General features: G+C 40.9%; 2 protein-coding genes across 2 annotated transcripts in view; both read left to right on the forward strand.

Moving 5' to 3' along the window:
• Positions 1-23218, forward strand: part of HOXD3 (homeobox D3) — an 89937-nt gene that overhangs the window by 17708 nt on the left and 49011 nt on the right. The window lies entirely within an intron of this gene.
• Positions 16977-21951, forward strand: HOXD8 (homeobox D8). The gene is made up of 2 exons (XM_073633847.1): positions 16977-17651; positions 19635-21951. The coding sequence occupies exons 1-2, from the start codon at positions 17219-17221 to the stop codon at positions 19916-19918; spliced, it is 717 nt and encodes a 238-aa protein (XP_073489948.1). The 5' UTR covers positions 16977-17218; the 3' UTR covers positions 19919-21951.

Genomic DNA, 23218 nt, shown 5'->3' on the forward strand with positions numbered 1-23218 from the left:
TTCCTACAATCCTGATAACAGCAATAACTTCAATTGCTGTGAAATAAACATTTATGGTAAGATAAACAAATTTATAGCCCGACCGATCTGCTTGTGACCACTAGGTAGCGCTCTTACTCCATTTGTCTTATAATGTAACTGTCTTGTTTCTGAATGTCACTCTCCTTTTATATATTGAGTCCACATTAATCTTTTCTGCTCACATATTTAATATTATAAAATGATATGTATAACAGAAAGAATGCCATAATACTCAAAACATAAGACAAAATTACATTTCTTTAAAGAATATATAAGGAAACCACTGAGAGGAATAGCCTCCTTTCCTGTGTAAATGCATTATGCGCTTTACTGTAAACAAGGGAATGCTATTAGCAGCAGGGATCAATAGCAGGAATACTCAGTCAGATCAATAAGCTCTCCATGATTAGTGTACCCATGCAAATACTTCGTATTAGATATTATTAGATATTCAAAAATAATCATAGATTTGTATTTGTAATAATGTATTAGATATTCAAAGCCTGTGCTGGAAGAGTCTATTTGAGCTTCTTGCAGGCCAGACTTATAGTTAAAGTTCCATCAGTTTTGACTGCTACATTCTCTGGTATACTCTATAAAATAATCAATAAACTGTACCCATTATTTGATTTACTTAGTATTTCCAATATATACAAAAGGAAATAATAACATGTTACTATTCTGTTAGAAATGAAATATGCTTTTCTGAATTTGTCCATTTTTCTAACTGCTGACTGCCGACTCTTCAACCCCTTAAAGGATGCTTTAGTCACACTTAGGGGTTGATTTACTAAAGGCAAATAAACTGTGTATTTTGCAAAGTGTAGTTGCACTCTGTGAGAGCAGTTGCTCCAGAGCTTAGTAAATTAAGTAAAGCTTCACTTTGCAATAAATACCCAATCATGTGCAAGGAAACTAAAAAAAAAACAGCATTTTTGCTTGCACATAATGGGATGATGAAAGTCAGCAGAGCTTCCCTCCTTTAGTAAGATCTGGAGCACCTGCACTTTGCAGAGTGCACAGTGTATTTGCTTATAGTAAATCAACCATTTAGCCCAATTTGGTCGATCATATCAAAAGTCACACATGATACTCTCAACAAATTCTGTTACAATTTCATACATCTCAGCTGTGTGGAATTTTTATTGTGTGGAAAGGTAGATGGACAGAATTAGACAGAAAGGTGTTGATTTACTAAAGGCAAATAGACTGTGCACTTTGCAAAGTGCAGTTGCACTCTGCAAGAGCAGTTGCTCTAGAGGTTAGGAAATAAGCACAAGCTCTGATGACTAACATCATCCAATCATGTGCAAGCACTCAATCACGTGCAATTAAAAATTGCACGTGATTGGGTATTCTTTGCAAAGTGAAGGTTTACCTCTTTTACTAAGCTCTGGAGTAACTGCACTTGCAGAGTGCACAGTCTATTTGTCTTTAGTAAATCATCCCCACAGGCTCAGATTATTGAAAAGCTTAATTAGGCCTGAATTTATGAAAGCACAGTTATACATCTAAAAAGATTATTAAAGTTGCCCATAATCAATAGATGACAAACTTTCAATTTGGCTTTTTTTCTGGTTCAAGAAAGACACAATGTCAATATAGCAGAACACAATAGCTGAGAAAGAGCATTTTTGGGGAACAAATGTAATAAGACAGGTTAGAAATCCTTGCCCGATTGCTATTTTTTTCTTTGAAGTCAGAGCTGTCTGCATGCAGATACACCTTTATTGCATGAAACAGAAACACTATGGGGTTGATTTACTAAAACGGGATAGTGCAAGATCTGGAGCAGCTGTGCATGGTAGCCAATCAGCTTCTAACTTTGTGTCATTAGAGAGCTACTGTTTGGTCCAGAGCTACTGAAGTGTTTTTTGATTACCTGACTGTGCAACTAAATTCACTAGACATGTAACACCTGTTTTAGAGTATAGTAGGATTAATATACAATGTACCTTCTTGGGGTTTTTTTAAATTATTATTTTTATTTATTTATTTTTTGCATAGTTACATTGGTCCATATTGGACCAATGAGAGTATTTCTATTCCATACATGGCCGATCCCTGAGGAAGTGGAGAATGATTGTAGTAGCCACCGCTGCTCCAGGGTTCCTTAATATCTTCATTGTCCTGTGCCAAGTGGCTTCCCTGCTGCATAATAACCACAGGTTAGTTTGCTTGGCACAGGTGCCATTAAGAGAATGCCTTGCATTTCTTGCAATGAATGAAAAGTGTTTTCTAATTGGATGAAACTGAGAGGCAGAGCGATGACAATCTCCTCCTTGTCCAATAAAAAAAAAAAACTAGAGCACTCAGAAACTGGTGCAGCCATGCATGGTAGTCAGTTTCTAACTTCAGCTTGTTCATTTAAGCTTTCGCAGTAAAACCTAGAAGCTGATTGGTTTATATGCAGAACTGTACTAGATTTTGAACACTCCAGTTTTAGCTACATAGCCCCCGCCCCTATTCATGAAGAAAAATACAAGACACCTCCTGAATGGCGCCTGAGCCAGGTTACTCCCTGTGGATACTGTGCAGCAGGGCAGCCGCACAGCACAGGACCCAGAAGATAGCGGTGACCTCTGTAGTAGCAGCAGTTACTACAGTGGTTCTCTGCTTCTACAGAGATCGACCAGGTATGGAATAAATACAGTATATTGTCAAAAGTATTGGGACGCCTGCCTTTACACCCACATGAACTTTAACGGCATCCCAGTTTTAGTCCGTAGGGTTCAATATTGAGTTGGCCCACCCTTTGCAGCTATAACAGCTCCAACTCTTCTGGGAAGGCTGTCCACAAGGTTTAGGAGTGTGTCTATGGGAATGTTTGACCATTCTTCCAGAAGTACATTTGTGAGGTCAGGCACTGATTTTGGATGAGAAGGCATAGCTTGCAGTCTCTAATTCATTTTAAAGGTGTTATATAAGGTTGAGGTCAGGACTTTCGTGCAGGCCAGTCAAGTTCCTCCACCCCAAACTCGCACATCCATGTCTTTATGGACCTTGCGAGGGGCACAGTCATGTTGGAACAGGAAGGGGCCATCCCCAAACTGATCCCCCAAAGTTGGGAGCATGAAATTGTCTAAAATGTCTTGGTATGCGGAAGCCTTAAGAGTTCCCTTCTCTGGAACTAAAGAGCCAAGCCCAACCCCTGAAAAACAACTCCACACCATAATTCCCTCTCCACTAAATGATTTGGACCAGTCCACAAAGCAAAGGTCCATAAAGACATGGATGAGCGCGTTTGGGGTGGAGGAACTTGACTGGCCTGCACAGAGTCATGAACTCAACCCGATATCCATTTGGCATAATTTAGAGCAGAAACTGCAAGCCAGGCCTTTTCATCCAACATCAGTGCCTAACCTCACAAATGCGCTTTTGGAAGAATGGTCAAACATTGCGATAAACACACTCCTAAACCTTGTGGACAACCTTCCCAGAAGGGTTAAAGCTGTTATAGCTGCAAAGGGTGGTCAACTCAATATTGAACCCTACGGACTAAGACTGGGATGCCCTTAAAGTTCACGTGCATATTGGGATGCCCTTAAAGTTCATGTGCGTATACCAGCAGGTGTCCCAATACTTTTGACAACAAAGTGTATATTTACATTGGTCCAAGCTGAACCAATATGACTACAAAAAATATCTGGAATTCAGCTTTAAAATATGGTAAACTTAATTCCCCACCCCCTTTTTATCATTGCATAGAAGGAAAAGCTAGATATAATTTTTAAACAATTTTTAAACAAGTTAAAAGCAAATAAAAATGTAAGCAGCAATGTTTGGATATTTGTTTAAATTATGCCATGTGAACAATCATGTGTAACAAATAAAAAAAGAGGTGTTATCCCAATTTAGCTCCAAGAAGTTGATATACAGTAAGTAAATCAATCTCAATTGTTTGTAATAGCAAAAGCTCCAGCGGTAATTTTCACTGTGTAATTTTAGTAGTAGTTGCAGATAGTAGCTCAATGTTCCAGGTAATTCCCATCACAGATTGAAAAAGAAAGTTGCTCCTTATCATTTGAGTGCAAACGAATAATCTTGCATAGCCACTTCTACAGGCAATTACATGAGCTTTAAATTACAGGAAAATCTTTAGAACTCTACATTTCCCATTACCAAAAAGATTGGTCGCTGGAACAAAAATTGTGTATAAATGGGCATGGTTGGATGACTGGTTGCATGGTCAAAATCCCCCCTGTAGTTCTAGCCTCACAGGAGAAACCAGACCTGGAGAAATCATAAGATGTTTGGACTGTGCATCAATGTTTGATTGTTCTCTCAATTGCTCTTATGTCTATGGCCAGCTTTAAACCATGATATAACTGCCAGAGTATTAAAAAGAATAAAAAGGTTCTGACATAATATGTACGCTAGGATCAACTAACTAAGCATACATTTTGTTTTGTCAGTGGAGAAGGAGCACAAACATATACCTTCAAGGCTGACTTAATTCCTGGAGAAAGTATCACAATAGCCAAAATGATCTAACATGGCCATTCACTCTTTTACTCAAGACTGGTCACCCAGGAATGTCTATATCTGTCTGCTGATGCCCATAAACATTAAGGGCCCTTTGACATTTGTCTGTTTTCCTGCAGTAAAATGGCTTTTACAACTTTGCATTTCAAGTAGAAATCCCATTCTGTCCTATATAGTTAGTTCACATCTCTACACTGAAGCTTAGTATGTTTATAAAAAAAATTGAATATGTAGCATTTTTTGAGCATTTACGTGTTTTATGTAGACCCGCTGAAATGAGTGGTGAATGCACAGAATGCTTGAAATGCATTTTTATTCAAATAACTAGTGTATTGACATTGTGGGGTTGATTTACTAAAACCGGAGAGTGCAAAATCTGGTGCAGTTCTGCATAGAAACCAATCAGCTTCCAGTTTTTGTTTTTTTTTGTCAAAAATGTCCGAAGTTGTAAATCCTCATCAGTCACAATGACCACCACCTATCGACTTGCCGGGAAAAAAAAACTGATGACGCATGACCAGTTCCAGCGGTATATTTAGCCAAATGACAGCCCCCAAAATGTCATCAGCTACAAAAAGAAGAAAGGGGTGCTGATAATGGTGACCATGACCATATTTGGGCAGTGATGTCACTCCTATCCCACCCCTTTGCTTAACCACACTTAACTGAACAAACTGAAGTTAGATTGTCTACCTTGCACACTCCAATTTTATTAAATCAACCCCTGTGTGAAAAACAGGCACACCACATGTAAATTTGGAGTACTGTTCTGTACCATATTAGCCATTGGTACATTTTAGATATCTAGTTTATGTGGAGTGATATACCTGAACATATTCAAACAACTCCATGCAGCAGTTTGGATGGATTTATTTGCAATGCAGTGGAAGATGTCCTCCAAAGACACCTTATCACCAGAGGAAAGATGTACTTTGAAAACTGTGTTTCTTTTGGTGCGTCCATAAAGGTCGCAGGAATGCCAACCTCCCCTCTCCTGTCACCTCTCTCTCACCATAGATAGATTCATGCATTGCATGAATCTATCTATGGTTGCCGCTGCCGCTGCCGCCCCCTATTCAGGTGTCTGGCCCCTTGTCGGGTGCCGGGCACCTGAATTACAACAGCAGGGTTTTTTTGGAAGCGCCTGATTAGAGCCCTGGGCTCTAATAGGCGTCCTGATTAGAGCCGTAGGCCGTAGACTCTAATTGGCTTCCAAAATGGTAAACAGTGGGCACAATGCTGTGCGTTCGCTGTTTACTCAGTGTTGTGTTAGGAAAGCAAATAAATTGCTTTCTTAGCACTGACCCGCCTCGCATTCAATCAGGTGCTCGGGTCTGGTTAAATGTCACCTGATTGGCTGAAACAACAGGCGCTGTTATTGGACGCCTGATAGAGAGGACCGGAGACATCGAGGAGCGTAAACGTGGAAGACGCCACCGTGACCCGCTGTGAGACAGGTAAGTCCCGACTCCCAGGCGATGCACACTTGCAGCATTTGATGGGGCACAGTAGCAGCAATTGATGGGCACACTGGCAGCAATTGATGGGCACACTGGCAGAGATTGAAGGGTCATGACCAAAAACGTTCTGCTGACCGGCTCCCGCTAATGGCTGAGAGTGCTGACCGGAGTGTTCTGGTGGGGGTGGGGTGGGGGGGTCACCTTGTCAGAACACAATAGCACTGTAGGGGAGATTGCTGTACTAACATCGGATTGTTAGTACAGTGGCTCCAACCTGAGCTGTCAGTTTTGTTTTTTTTAAAAAGAACTAGTAGTGTGTACGAGGTTTTAGGCAATTGACTATCATATAATATCTGTGGACACCTTTGGGATCATCATCCAATCTACCCTTTTATTTATATTATTTGAAGTGTGTGGACAAAGATATCTCTACAGTAAGGGCACCAAATTAAAATCCACAAGCATATATAGCAATGGCTAAAGACATACATATAAAAATATAACATAAAAGAGACATTGGAATGCATTTAGCAACAAGAGCCATATTTTAATTCATGTCCCAAGACTACTTTATGTTCAAGGGTGAGTAGGAATGAGGTGCTGGACACAAATATTCAGCCTAATAGATTGAGTTCGGCAGCTCTCCAATAATGGAGGCTCCATTTTTACATACATTGTCCTAAACCCCGATGAAGGGGGATTTGTGGTCCCCAAAACATGTTGGTTGCATTTTGTTTTCTAGTTGTCACTTGCAGAAATAATAAAAGTCTTTGAACTTCTATGACATTTGTTTTGTGCTTATTTTGGCTTGACTATACTTTTCTTATCTTATTTGTTATGGCCATTACAGTGGTTCTAAAGGCTGAAGATCTTTTACCTTAATACATTCTCTGCAGCTGAGTGCATCTCCCCCCCCCCCCCAGCCCCCCCTTTATACTTACCTGAGCTTGATCTCAATCCAGTAATGTGCACAAGAGCAGCAGCTTTCTCAGCTCTCTCCCTCCTCATAGGCTCTGAGACAGTAGTGGTAGCCTTTGGCTCCAACTGCTGTCAATCACAGCCTGTGAAGAGAGAGTGTGGGGGGGGGGGGGGGGGAGCAGGGCTGAGCTGCGCCCTATGGACACACAAAGCCAGCTCAGGAGCGAGCTGGCATGAATGCCCCCATAGCAAGTGGCTTGCTATGGTGGGCACTTGGCAGGGGGGAGGAGCCAGAAGCTCCTGGGGTGGGGAAGAGGAGAATCAGGGCTGCTCTGTGCAGAACCATTACATAGAGCAGGTAAGTATAACATGTTTGTTAGTTTAAGAAAAAAGGGTTTAACCTCAACTTTTGTACTGTTGAAACCTGATTATACACTGTAAATTAAAATTCCTTCTTCCATGAAAAATTGAAAACAAAAAGCTTGAAAACAAAAAAAAAGGGTTATGATCACTTTAAGAAAACCTTTTCATACAGGCATAGGACCTTATTGGAATGGTGCTACCACAAACTGCTGGATGTCACCATCATGTCACATCCAAGAAGATCCGCTATTACCACCTTTATCACCTTTATCCTTCACCAAACATTGCCTACAGAGAAATCACCATAATAGTGCAACAATTTGATATCAAAGAAGATCCCTTCATCAAGGTATGTGTGAATACAGAACTTTGTGGCTAGCAGATCTGTATGCCCAAACTAATGTGTGTATTTTTCCTGTATTGCAATGTGATGAAATGTTGATTTCCAATATTATTTCCCTTAAAAAAATTACAAATGATAGACTGTATGCTGTCATGAGTAGGGCCTTCCCAATACTCTTGTCTTGAATTGTATAATAATAATAATAATAATAATAATAATAATTCTAGACATAAAAAATTAACGATCTTCTCTCCCCATAAATTCACATCACACTGGGCCCTGATCTATTTTGTCTTTTTACTTATCCAGACCTTAATACTTTATACCAGGAATGATATTTCAATATGAATATGTTAATTTTTACATCTTTCTTTCTAAGACCCCTTTCACACTGGGGCGCAGGTCCGTTAGCGGTAAAGCGCCTCTAGTTTTAGCGACGCTTTTCTGCCGCTTTTAACCCCCCGCTAGTGGCCGAAGAAAGGTTTAAAACTGCCCGTGTTGCGGCGCTTCAGAAGCACTGCCCATTCATTCCAATGGGCAGGGGCGGTGTAGGAGCACTGTATACAGCGCTCCTATACCGCCCCAAAGATGCTGCTTGCAGGACTTTTTTCCCTTCCCGCAAGCGCATCACCCCAGTGTGAAAGCATTTGGGCTTTCACACTGGGGAGGCATGAGAGGCAGTTTTCAGGCGCTTTACAGGCGCTATTTTTAGCACAAAAACGCCTGAAAGGGGTCTAAAAGTGAACGTAAACCCTTGTCACCCCACCATGCAAGCTTCGTCAGTTGTCGTTTGGGCTGCGTATCTAAAAGACCTGATAGGCAGCCCAATGGCTAATTAACAGAATGCAAATGGCAGGCTGACTACACTGCAGCGTATTGCAAGTTACTTAGCATTACCAACTTGCAACAGGAAGTGTTAAAACCGGCAGGATCTTCAGATCAGAAACTTTGCAACAAATTTAAAAACAATCATATACAGAAAACTGTACCCAGTGAGGCATGATGGCAAACATATGACAAAATAGATTTTGGGCTTACATACACATTAAGACCTCATTCACACAACATCTTAACTCCAGCTTTGTAAAAAGTCCAGTGGATTCCAGTTGCTGGATTCACAGGTCCTTTCAGAAAAGAGCAGCCACTCTGAGTATACAAACTAATGACAGGCTGATAGTGGGCTGCAGCTGTCCACAGATGTTCGGATGTAACCGCACAAGGAGCGATTACCTGCAATTAGCGACAGATGATCACCTCTGGACACATACAATTGGCATTCAGAGGAAATTATCTGTCCTCTGTCACCCTGTCTTTGCTTTGTATGCATTGAGGTTCTGCAACTCTGTGCAAGCACCTGTGATTCCAGTTGCAGGAATCCTTCGGATTCTCGTGTCTGCTGGAGGTAAAATGCCATGTGAATGAGTCCTAAGTCTAGAAGTACACAGGTGATTATTAGAAAGCCAATTGCACAGCTAAAATATCTAGTAGTAGAGATCGATTGCGACACAAATGAAGTACAGCCTGTTCACTTAGAAAACTGAATTCTTAATTTGCAAAGGAAATGATTGTAGGTAGGGTCATCCTTTCTCACTTTGAACACTCAATTATGTGGTGGAAATTAAAAAATATATATATTTATAATGTTCTCTAGCACCTGATTGGTTGGGTGAAATGAACAGCTTCATATCATTAAAGTGGTAGTAAACTGCCATGCTTTTTTTTTTTTCTACCTGCCAGGTAAAGTTATAATGTGCTAGTATGCATTGCATACTAGCACATTATCTGAAACTTACCTTAAAATGAAGCTCTCAGTGACAAGCTGTCACTGGTGACAGGGCTTCCATCTTCACCCAGTCTTCCTTCCGGGTTCGCATCCTCCGGCCGTCTGATTGGCCATGCCACGATTACGTCACTTCCACACATGTGCACTGGAGCCACTATTCATGGCACAGGACTCTGAAAGAACAGCACGAGCAACGGCCTATTCGCAAGTAAATATCTCCTAAATGGTGCACATTTAGGAAATATTTACTGTACCTATAGGTTAGCCTTATTATAGGCTTACCTATAGAAAGATATCAACCATGGGAGTTTACTCAAGCTTACCTACACCAATTTCATCGACCTAATCTTTTCTTGTTCCTCCCTCCTCCGAATCACAGAACTGGAAAAATGCTTTCATTTTTTTCTGTACAGCACAGTACCTTTCTGAGTTACAAGGCAGTGCTTCCTGCTTTCTCACCTAGGCGAGAAATAGGCAGGCCCCCTGGTGCCTCCTTGGATTGATACACCATGTATGCCTTGAGGCAGTATGTTACTAAGGCCCCATGCACACTGACCTAAAAATCACTGCTACTACAGTAGTTTTGTGTTCTGCCTTTAGAAGCAGCTCAATGTTATCCTAAGTGTCTAGTGGCGGCTTTTGCTCAATATTTCAGGGGGTGGCAAACTAAAGCCAAACCCATTGGAATCCATGCGTCTGGCACCCTGCATGTAGATTAGGGGGCTGGAGGTATGGATAGGGGGTGGCGCCCATGCGTCCTGCATTACGGTCTGCCACTGTATGTGTCCATGCATGTTAGAACGATTACAGGCATATTTTAAGCCTAGTGTGCATGGAGCCTAGGGGATAATGCGCATTGCAAGATTCAGGACATGCACAGATGTGGCACCCATCTTGGCATGTTTTTGCAGGTGTGAAACACATATACACAGAATCTCCAGCACATGCGCAGACATGCTGCAGATCTCAAATAACTGACAGTGACCTGCAGCACACTTGTGTACATGTAGGATTTTTAAAGATGGTGGCATGGAAGAGGGGCAGAGGGGGAGGGGAATGATAGTCTTTAAATGGTTGCTGACCGCCGGCTGTCAATTGACGGCCAGGCGGTGCAGCTCTCGTTGTGGGCGGGCCTCATATGATGGCCTCGCTTTCCCAGCCCACCAGGGGGCGCGTGCGCGCCACTGACGCCGATCGCGCGCGCCCACCGTGTCACTGGGCACCCGGTGCGCGTGCCCGGCGGCCGCGATGTCCACCGGGCACCCGCGATTGCCGGTAACACAGCAAGACCGTGGATCTGTGTGTGTAAACACACAGATCCACGGTCCTGTCAGAGGAGAGGAGACTGATGGTATGTTCCCAGTACAGAGGAACACTGATCGGTCTCCTCCCCTAGTGAGGCCCCGCCCCCTACAGTTAGAAACACTCCCTAGCAACACAGTTAACCCCTCAAACACCACCTAGTGTTAACCCCTTAACTGCCAGTCACATTTATACAGTAATCAGTGCATTTTCATAGCACGGATCGCTGTATAAATGTGAATGGTCCCAAAAATGTGTCAAAAGTGTCCGATGTGTCCGCCGCAATATCGCAGTCACGATAAAAATCGCAGATCGCCGCCATTACTAGTAATAAATAAATAAATAAAAATGTTATAAATCTATCCCCTATTTTGTAGACGCTATAACTTTTGCGTAAACCAATCAATATACGCTTATTGCGATTTTTTTTTACCAAAAATATGTAGAAGAATACGTATCGGCCTAAACTGAGGAAAAAATTGGTTTTAAAGAAAAAAAATTGGACATTTATTATCGCAAAAAGTAAAAAATATTGTTTTTTTTTCAAACTTGACACTCTTCTTTTATTTATAGCGCAAAAAATAAAAACCGCAGAGGTGTTCAAATACCACCAAAAGAAAGCTCTGTTTGTGGGGAAAAAATGATAACAATTTCATCTGGGTACAGTGTTGTATGACCGCGCAATTGTCATTCAAAGTGCGACAGCGCTGAAAGTTGAAAAATGGCTTGGGCAGGAAGGGGGTGAAAATGCCCTGTATTGAAGTGGTTAAAGAGTAACTCCACTTTTTTTGAGAAAAAAACAATCTCCTCTGCATGAATAAAGTACTTTTGCAGGGACTTTAACAAACGTTGTGCCAGATTCCTAACTTTAGTTGCTCTGAAGAAACAGCTGTTTGTTTGACTATGTCCTTTGCAAACTGATTCTGAATGGGAAATACTGGTTCATTATAATCACTGGGTGCACACTCATGTTCTAATGAGGAAAGTTTCAGTGTCTGCATCCCATTAGGCTACATGCACATGGGTGCATTTGACCATGCAGCAGGGACGGATCCAGAGCCTAGTCTCGGGAGGGGCACTGCCAGAAAATACTTTTTGGGGGGTAAATTTAATGGGGAAATGGTTGGTGTTAGCGCTTCAATCATCAGGGCACCATGGTTGTTATGGTGTCAGGATGATTGAAGCGCATTATTACTATTATTACATTGTTATAAAAAAAGAAATAGTTCAACTCACCATAATCAGTGGGAGCCCCGAGTGTGTCACTTGCCACTGTCACCTGCCACACGTTGCGGATTGCCACTTGCCATGTCGCCTGTCACTAGATGCAGATTGCCACTTCCCATGTCGCCTGTCACTAGATGCAGATTGTCACTTGCCACGTCCCATGCCACACGTTGCAGATTGTCACTTGCCACACGTTGCAGATTGTTACTTGCCACGTCCCATGCCACACGTTGCGGATTGTCACTTGCCACATCCCATGCCACATGTTGCGGATTGTTACTTGCCACATCCCATGCCACACGTTGCAGATTGTCACTTGCCATGTCCCATGCCACACATTGCAGATTGTCACTTGCCACGTCCCATGCCACACGTTGCAGATTGTCACTTGCCACGTCCCATGCCACCCGTTGCGGATTGTTACTTGCCACGTCCCATGCCACACGTTGCGGATTGTCACTTGCCACGTCCCATGCCACAGGTTGCGGATTGTCACTTGCCACGTCCCATGCCACACGTTGCAGATTGTTACTTGCCACACGTTGCGGATTGTTACTTGCCACGTCCCATGCCACACATTGCGGATTGTTACTTGCCACGTCCCATGCCACACGTTGCGGATTGTTACTTGCCTGCTATAATCATCTCTTGCTGTGTCCCAGTCAAGCAGCAGAGAGATGATGTAATCTCTCTGCTGCCGCGGCTGCCTGCACACTGCAGGGATGCAGGGCGGGTGCTGGGTGGTGAGAGATGGTGTTATCTCTCTGCTCCTCCGCCCGCTGGCTCCCTGATTGGCCACCAGCCGCTCACGCTGTCACCGAGCCACACAGCTGCCTCTCCAGTCCCCACCGGAGCCGCCTGTTGTCTCTCCCCAGTCCCCACCGTCCGGAGCCGCCTGCTGTCTCTCCCCAGTCCCCACCGGTGCCGCCTGCTGTCTCTCCCCAGTCCCCACCAGAGCCGCCCGAGACCCGCTGTCTCTCCCCAATGCTGTCTTTCAGCCGCAGAGCCGCCCACCGGCTCTCTCACCCACAGCGACGCCTGCCAGCACATTTACTGACCCACATTCTCGGAGGGGGCAATTGCCCCGTTGCCCCCCCCCCTGGATCCGCCCCTGCCATGCAGCATAAAGACACATGTCTATTTTTGTTTTCCCGGATGTTCCGTATACAGCCCCCATAGACATGCATGGGTGAAGACAGCTGTAAGTAGCTATATGTATAAGTCATTCATGCGCACTGATATAATGCACCAAACACACCTTGTGTGCACTCAGTGCCCTACCTCTGTGCTTGTGTGCTACTGCATACCTCCCAACTTTTTGAGATGGGAATGAGGGACACCTATCAGCAAAAGTATGCAGGGATAGGACACACCCCTTGTCACGCCCCCTTTAAAGGAGACATTTACAAAAAAACAAGATTGGTTAAACCCACAAGTGCTTTTTTTAGCCATAAATAATGATATTTGAAGCGCTTCACAATGTGCATGAAAATGAATATATAAGAATAAATATAAATAGTCAAATAAATCCAGCGGTGAGTAAAAATTCCTATAAAATCCAGCAATCAAAATAGTGTAAAATTATAAAAAATTAGTGACACCAAATGTGTAAAAAATTCACATAAAAAACTGACTCTGAAAACACTCTCTTTTGATAGCAGCCTCACTTGGTTTTATGTGTAATTATCAGCTATTTAGCATCACAGCGCTTTGTGTTTTATATATATTTTTTTAGCCATAACTATTCTTTTTTATTGGCTTTTAGAATTTACAAATTCATCAATTTAGAAATCAGATGAACAGTTTAGCACTCGGGAAACACTTTTTGATAGATTAAAAAGTGCATTTTATATACATTTATATAGATCAGACCAAAATGAGCGACAAATGAGGGACACAGGGACTTTGCTCCAAATCAAGGATAGTCCCTCCAAATCAGGGACAATTGGGAGCTATGCCATTGTACACAAATAGCAGTACACAGCTGTGTACAGCTGCCTTCACCCATTCTATGGGTCGCTATATACAGCTCTAGGGCATCAAGCACACCAGAAAAATGCAGTGTCTTTACCCTGAATGGGCAAATGCACCAATATGCATGCAGCCTTAAAATATTTAACCATTGGGGAGTATCTCACCAAAACTGAACCTATTGCAGAGGGTGTAAAAAATGTGACTATATACCTAGAGACCCAGATTTCTGGGAAAATCAGTGAGCCATGCACACAAGCAGGAAATGACATTTCTGGGGGGTGTCCTTTACATCAGCAGAATACAGAACACTTCCAGGTTGCCATATTGCATTGAATTTGAAAGAAAATTACAATGATAACATAAAATGGAACTAAATGGAACTAAACTCACTTTAGCAACTTTGTTGACTTTATTCCTTCCCTCTTCTTCTTAGGCTTCATGTAGATGTGCAGTTGGGGGGGGGGGGGGGGTGGCAAAAATGCACATTTGAGCCACTTTTTAGCCACCAGCCAACCACCCCCCTTAAGCTGCAATAGGCAGTGGACAGGGGTGCTAACATGTCGCGGTCATGATGCTTCACACCTGCTGAAAGTTTATCTGACATGTAGAGATCTGCGGCAACGCTACACATTCAACCAAATGGGAAAGCACTGCAACCACATGCATTGCACGTAGTTGCGGCAGATTTGTCTGCAAAAATGGGGTTAAAACAGGTGGTGAGGAAGCAACACAGTCCTCACTACCTATCAGTAGCCTCTGAAGCACGATCCAAATGTAGATCCATTTTTCAGAGAAAAAAGAGATTTAGATGCAAGTCTAAATCTACTTTTACAGAAAAGCTCATCATTTTTGTTCTAGTTTTTAGTAGTTTTATTTATTTTCCTGCTGCAAAGCAGCACTTTTGGGTTTCCGGCCTAGGCTGGTCCCCACTGCCTCCTGGGACAGCTATGTCACAGATATCCCAGGAGGCTGTGTGTTATTAAGCTGCTCTGTGCACGATGTGAGGTGGATTTCTGCTTCTACGCACAAATGCCACCAGGTGGTATAGTGACAATCTGCCAGAAGCTACACATGTTCAGAAATCCACCCATGCATGTGTATATTCACCGCCAGGTCCTGGATACCTGGAAGACAGTGGGGGAGATTTACTAAAACTGGTGCACACAGAATCTGGTGCAGCAGTACATAGTAGCCAATCAGCATCCAGGTTTTATTGTCAAAGCTTAAAGCATATGTTACCCCAAAACTTCATATCCCTGATATGTGCCTGCTATACCATGTATTTGTATGAGAAAGTATCCAGTTTTCTTTGTATTGCTTCCTTTATGTGAAATCCCTTGGTGCTCCTGCTAGTTTCCGTGCTTTTCTTTTAAAAACTGACCACACTAAGCAAGAGAGCACAGCGTGGTCAGTTCTCTAGCCATGCTGGGAGCTGAGCCTGCTTTCCTCTAATGATCAGACTTGTCCCGACACGTCCCTGCTGCACATCCGTTTACTGGGAAGCTCAGTGAGCTGCTGTTGCTTCTCCTCCAGCCCTTTTTCTTTTCTATACACAAATGTTTTGTCTTTCATTTCTATTTTAAATTGAAAGGGCTGCAAGAGAGGTTATTTACTAAAGGCAAACTACAAGTGCAAAGTGCACTTGAAATTGCACTGAAAGTGCACTTGGAAGTGCAGTCTCTGTAGATCCGAGGGGGACATGCAAGGAAAGTAAAAAACAGCATTTTAGCTTGCACGTGATTGGATAATAAAATCAGCAGAGTTTCCACTCGTTTCAGATCTACCCTTCAGATTTACAGCGACTGCACTTCCAAGTGTACTTTCAGTGCAATTTCAAGTGCATTTGGCACTTGTAGTTTGCACTTGTAGTGCAAAGTGGATTTGCCTTTCGTAAATAACCCCCTTGGTGTTCATTTACAACCACTTTAATTGAACAAGCTCAACTTAGAAGCTGATTGGTTACTATGTACAGCTGCACCAGATTCCCAGATTCCATGTGCTCCAGTTTTTGTAAATCATCCCCAGTATGTCTTGTGCAGCAATTGTAAACGCTATATTATTTTACCTTTTTTTTTTTTTTTTTTGCTTTTTTTCCCAGAAAATTGGAGTTGCCCTTTAAACTCAGTAAACTCTCCCTTTGCTAAATGAATAATGGGGTTGATTTACTAAAAGCAAATAGACTGTACACTTTACAAAGTGCAGTTGCACCAGAACTTAGTAAATGAGGTAAAGCTTCACTTTGTAAAGAATACCCAATCACATGCAAGGAAATAAAAAAAGAGCATTTTTGCTTGCACCTGATTGGATGATGGAAGTCAGCAGAGCTTCTGCTCATTTACTAAGCTCTGGAGCAAATGCTCTTTCAAAGTGCACAGTCTATTTGCTTTTAGTATATCAACCACAGTGTCTCCCCACTTAGTAAATCCAAAATTTCACTTTTTCCGTATTTGTAATGTGCAAAGGACCACATTGAGCGTTTCTATTTTTTTTCCCCCAAATAAATAATTGGCTGTAGTAAATCATTTCCTGGGTGACTTATCCAGCATAATTCCTCCCTTAACACGGGGATTTAGGCCCTCCTGGTTTTCTGTCAGGGGGTAATGATGGGAAATATATTCATAGGCATGCATTTCATTTAGTACCAATTAACGTGCAAGTTCCAGCCATCCGTTGTACGAGTCAAGGGTAAATGCTCATTGGACTTGCAAATGACCTGCTTGTGTAGAGTTGCTTGTGTAGGTAAAGGACTAAAGTGAAAGCAGAAAAGACCTGATATATTGATATATATATAGAGAGAGGGAGATCAGTTCTGTGAATAAACCTACATGCAATGTTTATAAAACAGAGACTGAGCTGTATACAGCAAACACAGGGGCACTATGATAATCCTGCAGAAAGAAGTGCGCAGCTCTCCGCAGCCCCAGGGCGTCAAGGCGCAGGGATCTCTCCCAGTGTAATGCGGTTCATGCATGCAACTCAGCTTGTAAGAAAGTTTTCGGTATCCCTCCGCTCGCTATCTCGCTAATCACACTGCCTACCGCTTTCTCCAATATATCAACGTCCCTGATGGGGGTTGTTTGATGCCTCAGGAATGGTAAATGTAAACTAGAGCCAAAGATCCACTCAAGTATATGAAGATTTTTTTTTTCTGTGTTGTGTGCCTAGTAGGAAATGGCAAAAGCAGTGAGGCAAGTCATTATTCCATAGTGATCAGCTCAGTGCAGTGCTATTGCTACTATGAGTAGTGGTTAGTGAAGGCTTATAGGGAAAGGGCAGTTCACTTTTCAGCTCTGATTTTCTTCTTTTTTTTTTTTTCCTGAGCTGTCTTCTGATCTAACCCAGATGAATTCCTATTTTGTAAATCCGCTCTACTCCAAATACAAAGCAGGAGAAGCCATAAATCCGGTTTACTACGACTGTCACTTTGGCCAAGATGTCAGCAGCAGCAGCAGCAGTAGGCACCCTCTGGTGTTCAGTGGCAGTTCAGCTCTGCAGCACCCCAACCAGGACCTCTACCATCGGGGGACCCCCGCAGCCATCCCGAGCCCCGCAGGCTATCAGCAGGCTCCTTGTGGGATTACGTGTCATGGTGACCCCACTAAATTTTACGGATACGATCACTTACAGAGACAGCAGATTTTTACGACACATCAAGAGGCCGAGCTGGTCCAATATCCTGACTGTAAATCGTCCACTGCTAATATTGGAGACGATCCAGAGCACTTAAATCAGAACTCTTCTGCTTCTCAAATGTTCCCCTGGATGAGACCACAAGGTTGGGTGCAGTAAAAAGATTTCAACTTTCCATGTAGCTGGGATAGCGCTAATAAAACGCACTAAAGGTCATCCAGATTCTCCTTCTAGCTGTACACACAAGCTGGGGACACATGGATTTTTTTAAATCCCAGGAGATTCAACTACTACCTGTTATTAACTCTAATCCCCCTTGTAAAGCTCCTGTAAATATATATATATATATATATATATATATATATATATATATATATATATATATATATATATATATATATATATATATCATGCCCTTTCTATCTAGAAAGTCTCTTTAGTTGTATATCCTATCTTATTATATTATAAATCCTATTTTATTGATTGAATTATTCCATTGCAAATTGTAGTTTAAATTCATAGCACGTCCCTTCTATCTGGGAAGATAGCTGCATGCTTTTATTTATTTACTTAATTATTTAATTCTAAAGAAAAAAAAATAAAGTACAAATCTATGGCATGCTCTTTCTATCTGGGAAGTTAACTATAGGCTTTTATTTATTTGCTTAATTAATTAATTGTAAAAAAACAATCTATGGCATGCCCTTTCTATCTGGGAAGTTAGATGTATCCTTTAATTTACTTACGTATTTAAATGCAAATTGAAGAGAAATCTCTTTAGCTGTATCCTTTATTTATTTACTTAATTATTTAATTGTTAGAAATACTTACAAATAAATATATATAGCATACCATTTCTATTTGAGAAGTCTCTAGTTGTATCCTATTTTTAATTTATTAATTTATAATTACAAACAATATACAGTATGCCCCTTCTATCTGAGAAGTCTCTAGCTGTATCCTATGTATTTGTATTAATTAATAATTACACGTAAAGATATAGTATGCCCTTTCTATCTGAGAAGGCTCTAGCTGTGTCCTATTTTTATTTTATTAACTAATAATTACAAAATATATATTTATAGTGTGCCCTTTCTATCTGAGAAGTATGTAGCTGTATCCCATTTAGTATTTTATTAAATAATAATTACAAAAAATATATATAGTATGCCCTTTCTATCTGAGCAGTATCTAGCTGTATCCTATTTTTAATTAATTTATTCACTATAGCATGCCCCTTCTATTAGGAAAGTCTCTTTAGTTGTATCATTTTTTATACAATAATTTGTGTTGAAGGATAGTATGAAATGGAAGTTACATTATATATATATATATATATATATATATATATATATATATATATATATATATATATATATATATATATATATATATAATGTATACATTATTGTGCCATTTTGGGCTTTTACTTATTGGATCTCCTTTTTCTCTGTTGCCTTGACATTGTTAGCTCATAAATTACATTCTATAAATTCTACAGCATGCCCTTTCTATCTGGAAAGTCTCGTTGGGTGTATTTTTTTATTTAAATTAACGTATCAAAATAATTAGCGCCACTCACCATTAATGTTTGAAGGGAATAACATTAACCCTTTGATATAGATTTTATTATACTAGTTTGTGATTTTATTAATGATTAGATCTACTTTTCTGTGCTGCCTTGACATTGGAGGAGCTCATAAATGGCATTTGTGTGGTGGAATGTCGGCTTTTTATGGGCTGTGTGTGTTTTTGCTTAGCACTGGAATCAGAGGGGCTGTTTTACCAAAGGCAAACAGACTGTTCACTTTCCAAGGGAAGTTGCACTTTGTTATGGAATTTCCCCAAAGCTTAGTAAATAAGGTGAAACTCTGCTGACTACCATCATCCAATCCTGTATTAGCAAAATGATTTCATTTTCTCCACTGTGTAGGTTTATTTTTCAGTTGGGCTCACATGCTCCCTATAAAAAGCTTTTATGACTGTTTAGGAGTAGGAGGTTTTCCTGCGACTTTCAATTTGGGAGGGGGACAATAATGAACATCTTCAGAAATAACATTTAATGCTGATTGCTGCTGTGGGTGGAAAAAAAAAACTCCTAAAGTTGTATTTCTTGTGTTTTGATTAGTAGCCCCTGGGAGAAAGAGAGGAAGACAGACCTACAGTAGATTCCAAACGCTGGAACTGGAGAAAGAATTCCTGTTTAACCCTTACTTGACCAGGAAGAGAAGGGTGGAGGTGTCTGATGCCCTTGGACTCACAGAAAGACAGGTGAAAATCTGGTTCCAGAACCGAAGGATGAAATGGAAAAAAGAAAACAACAAGGAAAAATTTCCAATCTCCCCAAAGGAGGGGAAGGAAGATGCCAAAGAAAGTATGGTGGAGGAGGACAGAGGAGGAGACACCAACTGACTTCCTCTGTGGTGACGAGTTATGTCATAGACTACTTCCATGGTAGGGATACGAGTAGTTGAGTCCACCATTTACTTACTAACCCCCACAAAGCACCAGGATCTACAACTACCTAAACCTTGAGAGCAGGAGAACTGTGCCTTCCCTGCTGTGCTGAGAACTCAAGTGCCACCATGCTCCTCCAGCCTTGCTGGGACTTGTGGTGCCATCAGAGCCCCTGAGATGCTGGTTTCCAGTCTCTCCTGTACACATGTGACCTTATATACGTAGATTGCTCTAAGATTGACCATACACTGTACAATCTGATTGTACAATCTCAATGAGATCTATCAGTATATATAGTACAACAGCCTGCCTGATACTGATTGAAAAGATTGCTTAAGTTTTATCCTCATATTACACCGTTTAGGAAATTGTGCAGATTGTACAGCCTATAGGCCCAGCACACACTTTAGAATTTGATTGTACAATCTCTGTAAAATCACTTTAGATCTACCAAAATTATGACATATGAGGATCTACCTAAATTATCTCACAATCTATATCCAATCAGACAGGTCCTTGCACTGCATAGTTGTTAGACCCCTTTCATGCTGGGGCGTTTTTCAGGTGCTTTAGTGTTAAAAAAGGGCCTGTAAAGTGCCTTAAAGAAGCCTTATCTGCAATCCCAATGTGAAAGCCCGAGTGCTTTAAGAGCCCTTTCACACTACCAGCACCCAAAAAATGCTGGTAAGGCGCTTTACCAGCGTTTTTCAAGCGCTAGTGGGGTGCTTTTAACCCCACTAGTGGCCGAATAAAGGGTTAAAAGCACCCACAAAGCACAGCTGCCAAAAGCGCTTTGCAGGCGTTTTGCAGGCGCTTCCCATTGATTTCAATGGGAAGAGGCGCTTTAAGACAAAGAAGCTGCTTGCAGGACTTTTTTTGATGCCTTGCCAGCACAGCACCTCAGTGTGAGGTTTCTTTCAGGCACTTTACAGGTGCTTTTTTTTTTAACTCTAAAGCGCCTGAAAAACGCCCCAGTGTGAAAGGGGTCTCAGTGTGAAAGCACTCGGGCTTTCACAATGGGATTGCAGATGAAGCTTCTTTCAGGCGCTTTACAGGCGCTTTTTTTAACGCTAAAGTGCCTGAAAAACGCCCCAGTGTGAAAGGGGTCTTAAATCTTAAGGCGATTGTACAATCAGATTGGGACATGCGTGGCGAGGCTTGGGCTTATCATACACTGTGAAATCTCTTTGGCTACACATTATATAATTGTCTTGTACAATTTTCCTTTAGATTTACAAAAGCCATATAATTTGAGGTCAAATGTAAACACTTTCAAATTGTATGCAATCAGGCAGGCCCTTGAACTACATGGTTGAGTAAATCTAAAGGAAATTAAAAAAAAAAAATTGTATAAAAAAATGTATAATGTGTAGCCAGCTTTACCATCCACCGTGCAGTGCAAGAGCCTGTCTGATATCATGCTATACATTGTTTGGGGGAGATTTACTAAAGCTGGTGCACACATTGCAGCTGCTCATAGTAACCAATCAGCTTCTAACTTCAGCTTGTTCAATTAAGCTTTGACAGTAAAAACCTAGAAGCTGATTGGCTACCATGCACAGCTTTACGTGATTTCGTGTGTGCCAGTTTTAGTAAATCTTCCCCTTTATGTGTATCATCACATTCACTCCAAAGAAGATTGTACAATCAGATTGTATAGTTTATGGCCAGCCTTATGTGGATGTCAAACATGCATCTTTCTATCACAATGCAGGAAATACTCCATGCCCTTTTTCTATAGCACAATGCAAAATTGTTTTTAACGATAACTATGTTGTTAACGACCTTCTATATTTATGCAAAAAAATGCAAATGCCTTATCAATCAACGTGATGTGCACTCAATCGTCTTAGAATTATTTTTACCAATTTAATAAAATTATCGAGATCTTTTAAATTTATTCTACGGTTAATATGATTTCAGATTGTTTGTATTTTTTATATTTTTGTAAGAGTGGTTTGAAAATAATATTAAATTACTAAAATTGGAGACGGAGTATATCTTCCTATGATATGTTATAAATAAAATGTTATTTTAAATTGAAATCCCCGATGTTTTTCTTCACGTGTACATTGCAGCAATGTCATCCAAGGTGAAAGCCTGTAGCAGTCACATGTGTGTCTGGGTGTGTAAAAAATATACATAGATCCTGTGAAGACAATGTGACCCGGTGGAATCCTTTTATCAGTACTACACATTTTATAGAAATAAAAAATAAAAAATCACATACGAATAAACATTTCTACAATATTATGTGTAAGATAAGTATGTTAAACCTTGGCCCATCAGACTGTTGTTAAGATGCTGCAGTGAAACTATATATACAATAATGTCTTTATCAGTCATTTACTTTAACCTAAAGTAGCCAATCACTGGCAAGAGATAATGTACAAATTCATGTGCACATAATAGGCCAGAAAAAAAAATACTCCAATAGTAAAAATGACAATTTTTTTGTTGCTGTTATTTATTATTTTTACTTTCTTTATTTATTTAGTCTACAGAGAAACAAAGTAATAATGATGTATGATGGCCCATCATAGTTCGACTCTTTTATAATTTTTGCGATGAAGAAAATAAAATAATTTTGCATATGCAATCAAAGCATACAATAGGGTTTTCTGCTTGATTTTTGAGGCTATACACAGAAATCCTCGATGGATACAACACATGAATGTTATGTAGGACTCTGGTGTGAATGGGCCTCTTTTATTACTCGATGTTCTCTGGGGCCTTGTGAAGAAGCGACAAAGAGGCTGAAAATTCCCTTTCATCCTGATTTATTCTAGCTAGAATTTTACAAGACTTTCACTAGAACAAACATAGGAACATCCTGGTATATTACACAGCAAAGCAGCTGTATGATACGTGAGGATGGATGAACAAAAGTCTGAGTACAGCCAGCGAATGATTACAACCAGTGCATGAGTATATTTAGTGTACGAGTACAGCCAGTGTATAAATACAATCAGTGTATGAGTACAGCCAACACAACCAATGTATGGCTACAAAGAGTGTATGAGTACAACCAGTGTATGAGTACAACCAGTGTATGAATACAACCAGTGTATGACTACAAACAGTGTATGAGTACAACCAGTGTATGAGGACAACCAATGTATAAATACAACCAGTGTATGACTACAAACAGTGTATGAGTACAACCAGTGTATGACTACAAACAGTGTATGAGTACAACCAGTGTATGAGTACAACCAATGTATAAATACAACCAGTGTATGAGTACAACCAGTG

The sequence above is a fragment of the Aquarana catesbeiana genome, linkage group LG06 (assembly GCF_042186555.1).
Source record: "Aquarana catesbeiana isolate 2022-GZ linkage group LG06, ASM4218655v1, whole genome shotgun sequence".
Taxonomy (NCBI): domain Eukaryota; kingdom Metazoa; phylum Chordata; class Amphibia; order Anura; family Ranidae; genus Aquarana; species Aquarana catesbeiana.

Excerpts from the sequence above, each read along its gene's own strand:
- HOXD8 (XM_073633847.1), top strand. The coding sequence starts at position 17,219 with ATGAATTCCTATTTTGTAAATCCGCTCTACTCCAAATACAAAGCAGGA. Across the intron at positions 17,652-19,634 it reads CCCCTGGATGAGACCACAAG|TAGCCCCTGGGAGAAAGAGA; the intron begins GTTGGGTGCAGT and ends TGTTTTGATTAG.